The 13798-nt window shown below is 41.5% G+C and overlaps 1 protein-coding gene across 3 annotated transcripts in view; it reads right to left on the bottom strand.

Moving 5' to 3' along the window:
* Positions 1-13798, bottom strand: part of SGCZ (sarcoglycan zeta) — a 1301913-nt gene that overhangs the window by 119961 nt on the left and 1168154 nt on the right. For all 3 annotated transcript variants that reach the window (XM_040334675.1, XM_040334676.1, XM_040334677.1), the window contains one exon: positions 3725-3847. In XM_040334675.1, the coding sequence (XP_040190609.1) occupies positions 3725-3847 (123 nt within the window). The remainder of the gene's footprint in view (positions 1-3724; positions 3848-13798) is intronic.

Raw genomic sequence — 13798 nt, 5'->3', positions numbered from 1 at the left:
GGCTTTAGCCGTGACATTTGGTATAACCCTTTTGAAACAGAGCCATTGGAGGGCTCAGCTCCTCCAACGTTGGAGACCTGGTTAATGTTGGGACTCTTCACCACAGGTAATTCCTTTGTGAGATATCCCATTTTTTGATTCAGTGCTATATAATTCGCCAATGAATAAGGTTATTAACACTTAGAGGTTTGACCCCTTCGTATGGCGCTATTTTTGTATACTTTCTTTACATCCCTTTTCTATGATTTTTTACAGATATTTTCACTGCTTGCGCACATTTGGCACCCAGTCATTTCTGGATGTATGGCATCTCTCCAAACCTGGGATGCACTTCAAAAAAAGTCACAGCCACTAAGTTGTGCTTTTGGAAACGTATTGGTTCCACGTTTCACTATCTAAGCAAGGTATGTTCCTACTACAAAGTGAATGTACCTTGGGTGTACATTTGCTTAACATTCTAGAGGATTGACCCGATATGTAAAACATATAGGGGCAGATTCACATACAGCTGCGCAAAATTGTGCGGGCGTAACGTATCTGATTTACGTTACGCCTCCGCAACTTACAAGGGCAAGTGCTGTATTCTCAAAGCACTTGCTCCGTAAGTTGCGGCGGCGTAGCGTAAATCACCCGGCGGAATTCAAATTCGGTGGGTAGGGGGCGTGTATCATTTAAATCAAGCGCGTCCCCGCGCCGAACGAACTGCGCATGCGCCGTCCATAAAATATCCCAGTGTGCATTGCTCCAAATGAAGTCGCAAGGACGTCATTGGTTTCGACGTGAACGTAAATGACGTCCACCCCCATTCACGGACGACTTACGCAAACGACGTAACTTTTTTAAATTTCGACGCGGGAACGACGGCCATACTTAACATTGGCTGCGCTTCATATAGCAGGGGCAACTTTACGCCGGGAAAAGCCTAACGTAAACGTTGTAACTTTACTGCGTCGGCCGCGCGTACGTTCGGGAATTCGCGTATATCTAGATAATTTGCATAGTCGACGCGGAATTCGGCGGAAGCGCCACCTAGCGGTCAAAAAACGGAGACTTACACCTGTCGGATCTAATGGATATCTATGCGTAACTGATTCTAAGAATCAGTCGCATAGATACGACGGCGCAATGCAGAGATACGATGGCGTATCTGAAGATACGCCGTCGTATCTCGGTTGTGAATCTGGGCCAAACTTTTTGTCTATATTAGGCTCTTTCTTACTATGGCTCGTGATTGAGTGTCGAGATTTCTTGATTTATGGTCCCAATTTACTGACGGCGACGTGTGCGGCTTGGCTCTTCCATTTCCCATTATGCTTTCATATATTTTTTTATTTGGTCCGGTCTTCTATGGCAAGTTGTCTGTGCCAGGATTATGCACTTTAATGTATGTGAACTTATTATATCTATATCAATTAATATATGTATTTATTATCTTTTCCCCCCAATTATATGTACTGCATTGTATTGTTTAATCTGTACCTATACATATAGTTTTTCTAATCTCTGTTCAATCCTGTGTATTTTTCCTTTGGACCTGTAGCACTCCTGTTCAAGCTCATGAAGAAGCTCAATTTGAGCGAAACATGTAGAGCAACTTTTTCAACAGGTTCCTTTAAGCTCATGTTTGGAGCTATAACATATTTATCGGATTGTTTTTATATTGATTGTTTTCCAATAAATAAATTTTTCTACTTTTTTATATTATTTGTGTTATCGTATTTACTAGCACCGTTTTTAAGTCCCCAGGGTTTGTTACCCTTTCCCCAATGTGCATTTTGTATTCTCTATAGGGGATGAGGTGCTTTGATTTGAGGGTCTGCTCTCCACAAATTTCTATTGATCACATTCCCTGTTTTCAGCTGCATAAGAGCTGTAGGGAGGAGAAGCAGCAGCACACTGAGCTTCCCAGTAAAAGGCTGTGCAGCGGGGGCTTGTCAGGACAAGTCTGATCATTGAAGTAGAGCACACTGAGTTCCCAGCACAGCTAGAGAACTGACCATGATGTGCTCTCTTGCTTAGTGTGTTTTTAATAGGAAAGCAGATTGACTAGCAGGAAGCAATACAAAGGAAACAGTGTACTTTCTCATACAAGTACATGGTACAGCAGGTACATATCAGGAATATGTAGTGTTGGGATAACAAATGCTTTAATCTGGTTAAAATAAAGACAAATCCATCCAGTTCAATCACCATGCAGAATTAAAAAGACAACCAACACTCAAATAGAAAAGTATTCCTTCTTGATCCACTAAGTGGCAGTTGGATATTCCCTGGATCAACTTTACCCATAAATATTAATAGCTATTTATGTCCATTTAGAAATGAATCAATGCCTATTTTAAAACAATCTAACCAAAGAGCTCCCCCTTGTTCTTTGTGATGACCTTAAAGAGAATAGCTCTATACTAAATTCACTATATTGACCACTATATATTTATATTTATGATCATATCCCCCTTAAAGTGGTTGTTAAGCCACTCAATGACATTCCTACAATCAGCACTGCTATATTAAATAATGTCCCGAGTGTATGTGTATTTTTAAATGCCGCTGTGTATCTCATTTCAGTGGGCACTCGGCTCGGCACTCACATGACTGCCTACCTCTCTTGATCTGACAGCAATGCGGGCAGAGCTGAGTTTCTCAGCCAGAAGGAGAAAAGGAGAGAGGCAGCCGGTCACATGAGTGTCAAGTGGCACTATGAAATGAGGTACACAGCAGGATTTTTTTTTTAAACAAATACACTGGAGGAATTATTTATTATAGCAGAGCTGATTGTAAGCACATCATTGTAGCAACAGGGGAGATGCAGGAACTGTCACGAGCTCACGAGCAGGGAGGGGAGGGCGAGAGGACATAGAAGAGCTGCGGAGGATGGAAGCACGTAAACTGACCATGGTGTCAGGGCTCAGAAGCCATGATAAACCCTGGTCATTTTACAGGGGGGAGGGCAGAACCAGGCAGGATCAGCCAGGTTTTTTTAGGTCATACAGGGGGTCAAATTACACGTGTAACATGCTTTAAGGGATGTTTTAGGGTTACAACCACTTTAATCTTCTCTTCTAAAGAGGGAATAAATTATCTGCACTTTCTCCAGTTCCCCAATGTCCTTTTTGACAACTGCTACCCAAAACTGAACTGTATATTCCAGATGAGGTCTTACTAATAACACTAATAAATATATTAACAGGTAAGGGTCCCAACACTGAACCTTGGGGTACACCACTGATATCCTTAGATCATTCAGTATGATCATTACCACTAGTCTCTGAATACGGCCAGTTTTCTATCCATTTACAAATGTATTTTTTAAAGCCTGTAGGCTTCACCTTGCACTCTAGTCATGTGTGGGGAACTGTTTCAAATGGTTTTGCAAAATCTAAGTATACTATAACCACAGCTACTCCTTTGTCGAAGGCTTTGCTTACTTACTCATAAAAAGAAATCAGAATTGTTTCACAACTTTTGTCTTTCATGAATCCATGCTGGTTATTGCTTATTTTTTTTTCTAGCAACTACTCATCTATGTGGTCTTCTAGTAAACTCTCCAGTATCTTTCCAACTAATGTTTGCTTTAACTTTACTTGACAATCTTTTCTGCTTCCTTTTTGAAACTGTGGTACTTTTGACCTTTTTACATGCCTGACATGGCGCACAGAGCATTTACAAAGATATGGCTCAAGTAGCAATCTTTCCAATAGTGTGTCTGCTTGTAAACCATTACCTGTAACTCTGAGTCTGTCAGCACCAATTGTGATTTCATCCTCATCTGCTGAAAACAACATCTTCCCGTCCTCATTTGACTTTACTTCAAATCTCTTACATTGGGCTTCTACAGCATTTGCACCTGTATTGCAAATAGGAAATTTTTTATATAAAATTGATTTATATTGTACATCTAATAAAAGCCATATTTGTGCAATTGCAATGATAACAATACAAGTAACATATAAGAAATGAAAGCTTTGGGCGGCACCATTTTGAACAATTCTTTAAGTAATTGCTTTACATGATGGAATTTTAAGCACTTCAATACTCAGCACTTGTACCCCCTTCCTGCCCAGACCAGTTTTCAGCTTTCAGAGCTGTCACACTTTGAATGACAATTGCACTGTCATGCTACTCTGCACCCATATTCCCCACAAATAGAGATTTCATTTGGTGGTATTTAATTTAAATATAAAATTGACATTTTAGAAAAAAAACTAAGTATGTTATCCTCTTCATTAATGGGCACTAATGAGGCTGCGCTGATGGGCACTGATGAGGCAGCACTAATGGGCACTGATGAGGTGGCATTAATAAGGTGGAATTGATAGGCACTGATGAGGTGGCACTAATATGCAGCAATGATAGGCAGCACTAATATGCAGCACTGATGGGCACTGATAGGTGACAATGATATGCAGCACTGATGGACACAGTTAGGTGGCTCTGATGGGTGGCAGCTGATAGACAGCAATGATAAGGAGGCACTGACAGGCATTACTGATGGGCACTGATTGGCATCTGTGATGTGCACTGATTAGCATCTGTTGTAGGAACCTCTAATGAAAGCTGTGCTGATAATCAATGCACTGATTAGAAGCGCAGACCCCTCATGTCAGGAGAGCCACTGATTGGCTCCCATCTGCTCGCGTCTTGTCAGCGCAAACTGAGGAAAGCCGAATAACAGCACTTATTGGTTACCGCTGTGATCTGCTTTGATTGGTCACAACTGATCACGTGGTAAAGAGCCTATGCCATAGGCAGTTTACCAAGATCAGAGATGGGGTGTGTCAGAGCGACACACCGCACCACCATTCGCCGCTCTGCACGCCCACGGGGGCATGCACAAGCAGCTTATTCTGCATGACATCATATGACGCCTAGTCAGGATAACTGATCCCCTGGTTCGGCCGTCATTCTGCTAAAAGCCAGGTGGGATTTAGTTAATTCCTATAAAAAAAAGAACACAAAGATTGACAAATTGCTGTTATGATTTTTTTATTTTGCTATAGTTTGCAAGAACCTACAAACAAATCGTAAATGATTACCCATAATATATTGAAGAATTTGTATATAAAAAAATCATAGGTTTATTAAATCAAAGGTTTAATAGGTTTATAAAGCATTGGTTTATTAAATTGGAAATCAAGAAAATCAGGGCTGTTATACAATATGAAATAGTGAAAAAATTAGCGCAACCCACAACAATATATGAATATATCTAAAAAAAAGGAAAAACATTTTGTTTGCACAAAAAATTCTAAGTGTAACAATCCATAAAAATATAGTCTCTCGTGATAAGTGCCTAGAATGTAAAATAAAAGTCCACAGAGCAAGATCACATTCCCTGGTTTTGACAGCAAAGATATCGTATATAACGATATATATATATATAATGCTAGTCAGGTAAAAAAATATGGAAAAATGTTTGAGCAATGATACAACATTGCACCGGTTTTTAAAGCGTACCCAACATCTTTGATTTATGAAGAAAACATATTTGTTAGATGTTGTAACTGCAAGTAAATATTAAAGCAAAAATAATTCAGATACCCTATGAGTACATGCCTGTAGCGGTCACCACCGTTTACGACCTTCCATCAACCCACGACAGCTTATCAACACTCCACAATCAGGCAAACGAACACAACCCATAAGAATTCCCCCCAGACATAAGACACACAGCTCTGTTCTGATTTCAAATGCAAGACAACTTTAATGGTTAGCTCTCAAGTTTATATACAGTTTAAGCACGAAAGGAACAATCAAACTCTCCACCCACACCTCACACCCTGGGGGGGCTTCAATACACCTTCAGGCTAATTGCTAAACATTCCAGACATCTCGGTGCCGGGCTATAATTATCATGATCTAATCACTCCACCTGAGAAGTCACATTCCTTCATTAACAGAATTCAAACAAAACACCATCACACAATGAATTCCCCTCAAACCATATCTTTAGACAAACGTTCTGTCTCCGCATACAGCTTGACAAGTTCCATTCCACACACAAAACAGTATTTAGCATACATAATTAGAGATTCTGGACCAGACTCAATTAGCATGTCAACAGTCTACACAGAGAGATGAGTCATAGAATAAACCAACACTTTGCAATATCTCCAATTGCAATATGAGCTATCAGTAATGTCCCCTGTCCTGTAATTTAGGATATAATTTATCAGTCACCCTATGGCCCTATCGGACATAAGGTGACCCTAGACATAAGAGTTATTAATGACGCTGGAACAGGAGTAGCCCCTCATCCTTCCAAAGTCTCTGTTTGTCCCGGGTCATTCCGTTACAATGCCAACTAAGTTTGTGCTTGAAAATATAATGCCGCGTACACACAATCGGAAAACCATGGATTTTTTTCTGACGGAATGCTGGCTCAAACTTGTGTTGCATACACACGGTCACACAGATTTTGTCGAAAATTCCGACTGCCAAGAATGCGGTGACGTACAGCACTGCGACGAGCCGAGAAAAATTAAGTTCAATGATTCTGAGCATACGTATGATTTATGAGCGTTGGAATTGCATACAGACAATCGTAATTTCCCGTCAAGAACTTTTCCCATCGGAAAATTTGAGAACCAGTTCTCAAATTTTTGCTGTCGAAAATTCCGCTAGAAAATGTCAGATGGGGCCTACACACGGTTGGAATTTCCAACCAAAAGCTCACATTGAACTTTTCTTGTCGGAAATTCCGATCGTGTGTACGCAGCATAAGATTTCTAGCCATTACTTGAGTTGAGTAACTACAGAAAGTATTGAGGTTATATTTGATCTCAGCAGTGGGTGTCTGGTGCTGTTCGTTTTCAGTGGGAGGTTCAGCTTCTAAAAACAAGTGTGATTGCTGTAACTCCTCTATAGTTGAATATATACGGACTTAATTTTGGCCTGTTCAGCAAGAACTGGACACATGTTTATCAGGCTGTGCAGGCTGGTTGTAATGAAGTCAATCTGTTGTTCGACTTCAGTACAACAGTTTTTTAAATAAAATAATAAATATGTCATACTTACCTGCTTTGTGCAATGGTTTTGCACAGAGCAGCTCCAAACCTGCACTTCTGGGGCCCTCTGCTGACACTTCTGGCTACTCTCCCCTGCCGATTTCCCCCATAGGAAGTTGCTTATTATAGGGAAACTCGTGTGGGCTCAATCTTGAGGGGGGGCTGTTTGTGTTATTCAGACACACAGCATGGCTCAGCCTCACCCTCCGATTTCTGCTCACAGATTTTGACTGACAGCAGCAGTAGCCAATGGTTCCCAATAAAATTATAAATACTGACGCAAAGGTAAAAAAACAATTATAAAGGAGTAATTATTAATACGAAATAAAACTTGCAGCTTCTGTACACAACGTGCTATTCACTTAAGGTCATACAACACAGTGCAAAAAGGCAAATAAAGCATAAAAAAAATCACAATTAAAACAATATCATATAAAAAGTTCTATTGTGCTCCAAAAACTGCAATCATTGTATACAAACATAAACTTGCAACAGTTGAAACACTTATTATAAAAAAACATAAAAAATGATATATTTAGATATCCTACAAATAAATATGTGACAAGTGTAGCATGCATTTGTATTCAGCCCCCTGAGTCAATACTTTGTAGAACCACCTTTTGCTGCAATTACAGCTGCAATTCTTTTTGGGGATATATCTACCAGCTTTGCACATCTAGAGAGTGACATTTTTGCCAGTTCTTTGCAAAATAGCTCAAGCTCTGTCAGATTGGATTGTCTTAGGCCCCGTACACACGGTCGGACAAAACCGATGAGAATGGTCCGACGGACCGTTTTCATCGGTTCACCTCTGAAGTGGCCGTACGGCCTGATATGTGTACACACCGTCAGTCCAAAATCCGATCGGGTCAGAACGCGGTGACGTCAAACACACAACGTGCTGAATAAAACGAAGTTCAATGCTTCCAAGCATGTGTCGACTTGATTCTGAGCATGCGCGGGTTTTGAACCGATGCTTTTCTGTACTAACCATCGGTTTGGTCAGATGGGGCAGCGGTCCATCGGTTCGTTTTTTTTTTTTTTTATAAATTCTTTATTTTTTGTCAACAGTGATAACATTATGAATAAATACATATATTAATTCTTCCATTGTACCTCTAATCTTTACCAACTTAACCAATTATTATCACTTCTTTACCTCGTATTATATTAATTAACCAATCTGTATACCTCTTAACCAGAAATTCTTCCTTAATTCTAATCAACTCAATTCTTATTTCACAATGTTAACACCATACATTTTCCTTAACTCAGGCTTAACCCCTAGTTATCCTTCACAAAAAAAATAGAAAAGAAACTAACACAGGGAAAGAAAAATGAAAAAAAAAAAAAAGAAAAAAAAAGAAGAGAAAAAAAAACACCCCTCCCTTAACTGAGATCAGGTCCCCCCCCCCTCCACCCCCACCCCCCCCTACGGATGTTGTCTCTTATATTCCTCATAGGGTAACCAGACTTCATGATACTTTCCTTCCTGCTCTCTCAATATCATAGTCAGATTTTCCATTTGTTGAATTTCCGCTATCCTCCCCATCCATTGTATTTTTGTTGGGGCTACTGTACTTTTCCAAAGACACGGAATGCACGCTTTTGCTGCAGTAAGTAAATGCCTTACAAGAGAATTTTTGTATTTTTCATTAGATAACGGTATATCATGTAATAGAAAAGCTGACGGTTTTTCTCCAAGAGACACGTCTGTAATTTTTTTTACAGTTTCAGACACCATTTTCCAAAATTCTCTCAGACCAGGGCATTCCAAAAAATGTGTAATATAGTACCCTCTGCATTTTGACAGCGCCAACATTGATTAGATACTTGTGGAAACATCCTATTTAATACAACCGGGGTTCTATACCACCTGGTTAGGATTTTGTATCCACCCTCCTGATATTTAGTTGCCATTGACGCCTTATGTGTAAATAACAGTATTTTCCTTTTCTGTGACTCCGAGAAGGTGATTCCCAAATCCCGCTCCCATGCTTGTAAGAAAGCCAATTCTTGTGGGGCTTCTAGGTCTATCACCATGGCGTACAAAGCTGAAAGTGAATGCCTCAAAGGTTCGCCCTTTAAACATAACTGTTCAAAGCCAGATAATGAACGGACTTCTGATATCCATCGGTTCGGTTTTGAAGCATGTTTTAAAATTTTGGACCGAAGGAAAACAGACCGATAGCCTATACACACGGTCGGTTTGGTCCAATGAAAATGAACTTCGGTTCATTCTCATCGGACCAAACCGACCGTGTGTACGGGGCCTTAGAGCAGGGTGAACTCAGCCTGTAAAGAATTTGTCAGGGTCTGGATCTGAACCAAGAACCTCTGCAGGGTCTGGCTGTAGCTCTTGTTGTGCCTGCTGCAATGCTGTCTGGTCCTTTGGACAATCTTGCCATGTATCTTGTTTCTGGTGAACCTAAAACTTTTATGCTCCTTCCATCATGAACTTTCTGATTTAAGCTATGTCTCTGTATTTGTTCCAGAGTATTGTGCTCTCTCCAGTCCATAGCTTGCTCCTTGTGTACCTGCAGCAGTCCTTATCTTAACTACCATTTATTACTGACCATTGGCTTTTGCCTCGCCCATGTTTCTGCTTGATCCCAGCCTGCGACCATTTGTTACTGACCTCTGGCTTGTTTACTGACTATGCTTCTGCTTGATTTTAAACAATTTTTGGGGATGTCTCTACCAGCTTTGCACATCTAGAGAGTGACATTTTTGCATCAGATTGGATAGAGAGTGTCTGTGAACATCAATTTTCAAGTCTTGCCACAGATTCTCAACTGGATTTAGGTCTGCACTTTGACTGGGCCATTGTAACACATGAATATGCTCTGTTCTAAACCATTCCATTGTAGCCTGGCTGTATGTTCAGGGTTGTTGTCCTGCTGGAAGGTGAACCTCTGCCTTTTCCCGGCGTATAGTTGCCCCTGCCATATGGTGGCATAAGTACGGCGCAACAATGTTAAGTATGGCCGTCGTTCCTGCGTCGAAATTTGAAAATGTTGCATCGTTTGCGTAACTCGTCCGTGAATGGGGCTGGACGTAATTTACATCCACGTCAAAACCAATACGTCCTTGCGGCGTATTAGGAGCAATGCACACTGGGAGATTTCCACGGACGGCGCATGTGCTGTTCGTGAAAAACGTCAATCACGTCGGGTCACAGTACATTTACATAAAACACGCCCAATGATCCAAATTTGAATTAGGCGGGCTTACGCCGGCCGATTTACGCTACGCCGCCGCAACTTATGGAGTAAGTGCTTTGAGAATACAGCAGTTGCCCGTCTAAGTTGAGGCGGCGTAACGTAAATCGGATACGTTACGCCGCCGCAGAACTACGAGAATCTGGCCCTAACAGCTTTTCTTCTAAGGTTGCCCTGTATTTGGCTCCATCCATCTTTCCATCAACTCTGGTCAGCTTCCCTGTCCATGCTGAAGAAAACCATCTCCACAACATGATGCTGCCACCACCATGTTTAACGACGAGGAGCGTGTGTGAGTGATGTGTAGTGTTAGCTTTCCGCCACACATAGCATTTTGCTTTTAAGCCAAAAACAAAAATGTTGGTCTCATCTGACCAGAGCACATTCTTCCACATGTTTTCTGTGCCCCCACATGGCTTCTCACAAACTGCAAATGGGACTTCTTATAAGGGACAAGCTTTATGTTCGGGTCGAACAAGAGTTATGCCACGTACACTCGATAATTTTTCAGCATAAAAAAAAAAACGTTGTTTTTCAGCATGTCAAAAAAACGACGTTTTCCCAACTTCATCATTAAAATGATGTTGCCTACACACCATCGTTTTTAACCACTTCAGCCCCGGACCATATTGCTGGTCAAAGACCAGAGCACTTTTTGCGATTCGGCACTGCATCGCTTTAACTGACAATTGCACGGTCGTGCGACATGGCCCCCAAACAAAATTGGCGTCCTTTTTTCCCCACAAATAGAGCTTTCTTTTGGTGGTATTTGATCACCTCTGCGGTTTTTTAGTTTTTGCGCTATAAACAAAATAGAGCGACAATTTGGAAAAAAATTAATATTTTTTACTTTTTACCATAATAAATATCCCCCAAAAATGTATAAAACTATTTTTTTCCTCAGTTTAGGCCGATACGTATTCTTCTACCTATTTTTCGTAAAAAAAAATCGTAATAAGCGTTTATTGATTTGCTTGCGCAAAAGTTATAGCGTTCACAAAATAGGGGGTAGTTTTATGGCATTTTTATTAATATTTTTTTTTCTAGTAATGGCGGTGATCAGCGTTTTTTTTTTTGGTACTGCGACAATATGGCATACACTTTGGACACTTTTAACACATTTTTGTGACCATTGGTATTTTTATAGCGATCAGTGCTATAAAAATGCATTGATTACTATAAAAATGCCACTGGCAGTGGAGGGGTTAACACTAGGGGGCGGGGAAGGGGTTAAGTATGTTCCCTGGATGTGTTCTAACTGTAGGGGGGGTGGACTCACTAGGGGAAATGACTGATCGTTGTTCATACATTGTATGAACAGACGGTCAGGCATTTCTCCCCTGACAGGACCGGGAGCTGTGTGTTTACACACACAGCTCCCGGTCCTCGCTCTGTAAAGAGCGATAGCGCGTGCCCGGCGGGGATCGCAACCGCTGGGCACGCGCGGGAGTGGCCGCGTCGAGAGCCGACGTAGAGCTACAGGCTCTCGCACAGGAGAGCCAACCTGCCGCCATAGAACTGTGGCGGCTGGTCGACATCTAGTTAAAAAATGATCTAGCAAAGCGCGGTGACGTACAACACCTACGACGGCACTATAAAGGGGAAGTTCCATTCGCCTTTGGGCTGCTTTAGCTGATTCCGTGTTAGTAAAAGACGATTCACGCTTTTTTGTCTGTTACAGCGTGATGAATGTGCTTACTCCATTATGAACGGTAGTTTTACCAGAACGAGCTCTCCCATCTCATAACTTGCTTCTGAGCATGCCCGGGTTTTTAACGTCGTTTTAGCCCACACACGATCATTTTTTACAACCCGAAAAACAACATTGTTTAAAACTATGGTAAAAAATGCAGCATGTTCGAAAAAAAAATTGTCGTTTTTCAGAACCTGAAAAATTATGTGAAGCCCACACACGATCATTTTAAATGACGTTTTAGAAAAACTATGTTTTTTCATGCCAAAAAATTATCGTGTGTACGCGGCATTAGACTCGAACATTGGCTGATCGCCCATTCAACGAATAGCGAACAATTTGGGGTGTTCGCAGCAAATTCGAAAGCCACGGGTCACCCTTTAAAAGTCTATGGGAGAAATCAAAAGTGCTCATTTTAATGGTTAATATGCAAGTTATTGTCATAAAAAGTGTTTGGGGACCTGGGTCCTGCCCCAGGAGACATGTATCAATTCCAAAAAGTTTTAAAAATGGCAGTTTTTCGGGAGCATTGATTTTAATAATGCTTAAAGTAAAACAATAAAAGTGAAATATTCCTTTAAATTTCATACCTGGGGGGGGGGTGTCTATAGTATGCATATAGAGTAGTGCATGTTTCCCATGCTTAGAAAAGTCCCTGCACAAAATGACATTTCTAAAGGAAAAAAAAGTCATTTAAAACTACTCGCGGCTATAATGATTTGTCTGGTCCCGGCAATACAAATTAAAGTAATTGAAAAAAATGACATGGGTTCCTCCCCCAGTCCATTACCAGGCCCTTTGTGTCTGGTTTGAATATTAAGGGGAACCCCAAACCAAAAAAAAAATTGTACGGGGGTCCCTCCAAAAATTCCATTACCAGGCCGTTCAGGTCTGGTATGGATATTAAGGGGAACACTGCACCAAATTGAAAAAAAAAATAGCATAGGGGCCCCCCTCAAAATCCATACCAGACCCTTTAGGTCTGGTATGGATTTTAAGGGGCACCCTGCACCAAAATAAAAAAATGGCGTGGGGTTTCCCCAAAAATCCATACCAGACCCTTATCTGAGCATGCACCCTGGCAGGAAAAGAGGGTAGATGAGAGAGCACCCCCCCTCCTGAACCAAGCCACATGTCCTCAACATGGGGAGGATGTCAAGGTAAAAAAAAAGGTAAAAAAACACACACACAGCTTCCCTTTAATAAATAATAAAGTAAAAAATTCCAGCGTTGTAATCCTTCTATGACCCAGATCCGTCGCCACAAAAGATACAGCCTTCATAGGAGTCACCCGGCCTAATGATACGTCACCCGTCTGACAGCTATTAAATAACCGAGGGCGGGACCACCCCCTCTAATACATCATGGGTAACTCCTGTTGCGTCAGAGGGGGGTGGGGTCACCCGTGATGCCACGGGGAAACCGCTGGAAACCCCCGTTGTGTCAGAGGGGGCAGGGTCACCCATCCACATCACAGGTGGCTCCCGCCCTTGGTTATTTAAGAGCTGTCAGATGGGTCATGTGTCATTCGGCCGGGCGTCTCCTATGGAGGTTGTATCATTCGTGGCAGCAGGGTTAAGTCGTAGAAGGATTGCAGCTCTGAAATTTTTACATTTTTTTTATTAAAAGACTTGTCCCACGCTGTGTGTTATTTTTTACCTTTTTTGACACTTTTTTGGGTGAAATGGTAGGGGTACAATGTACCCCGTTACCAATTCACATAGGGGGGCTGGCATCTGGGGGTCCCATTTGTTTAAAGGGGCTTCCAGATTACAATAAGCCCCCTGCCCGCAGACCCCCACAACCACTGGGCAAGGGTTGTGGGGATGAGGCCCTTGTCCCCATCAACATGTCCCCCATGCCATTTTTTTTATTTT

Source organism: Rana temporaria, chromosome 1 (genome assembly GCF_905171775.1).
Source record: "Rana temporaria chromosome 1, aRanTem1.1, whole genome shotgun sequence".
In the NCBI taxonomy this organism is placed as follows: Eukaryota; Metazoa; Chordata; class Amphibia; order Anura; family Ranidae; genus Rana; species Rana temporaria.
The sequence above is the reverse complement of the archived record's forward strand: the minus strand, read 5'-3'. Positions and strand labels throughout refer to the sequence as shown.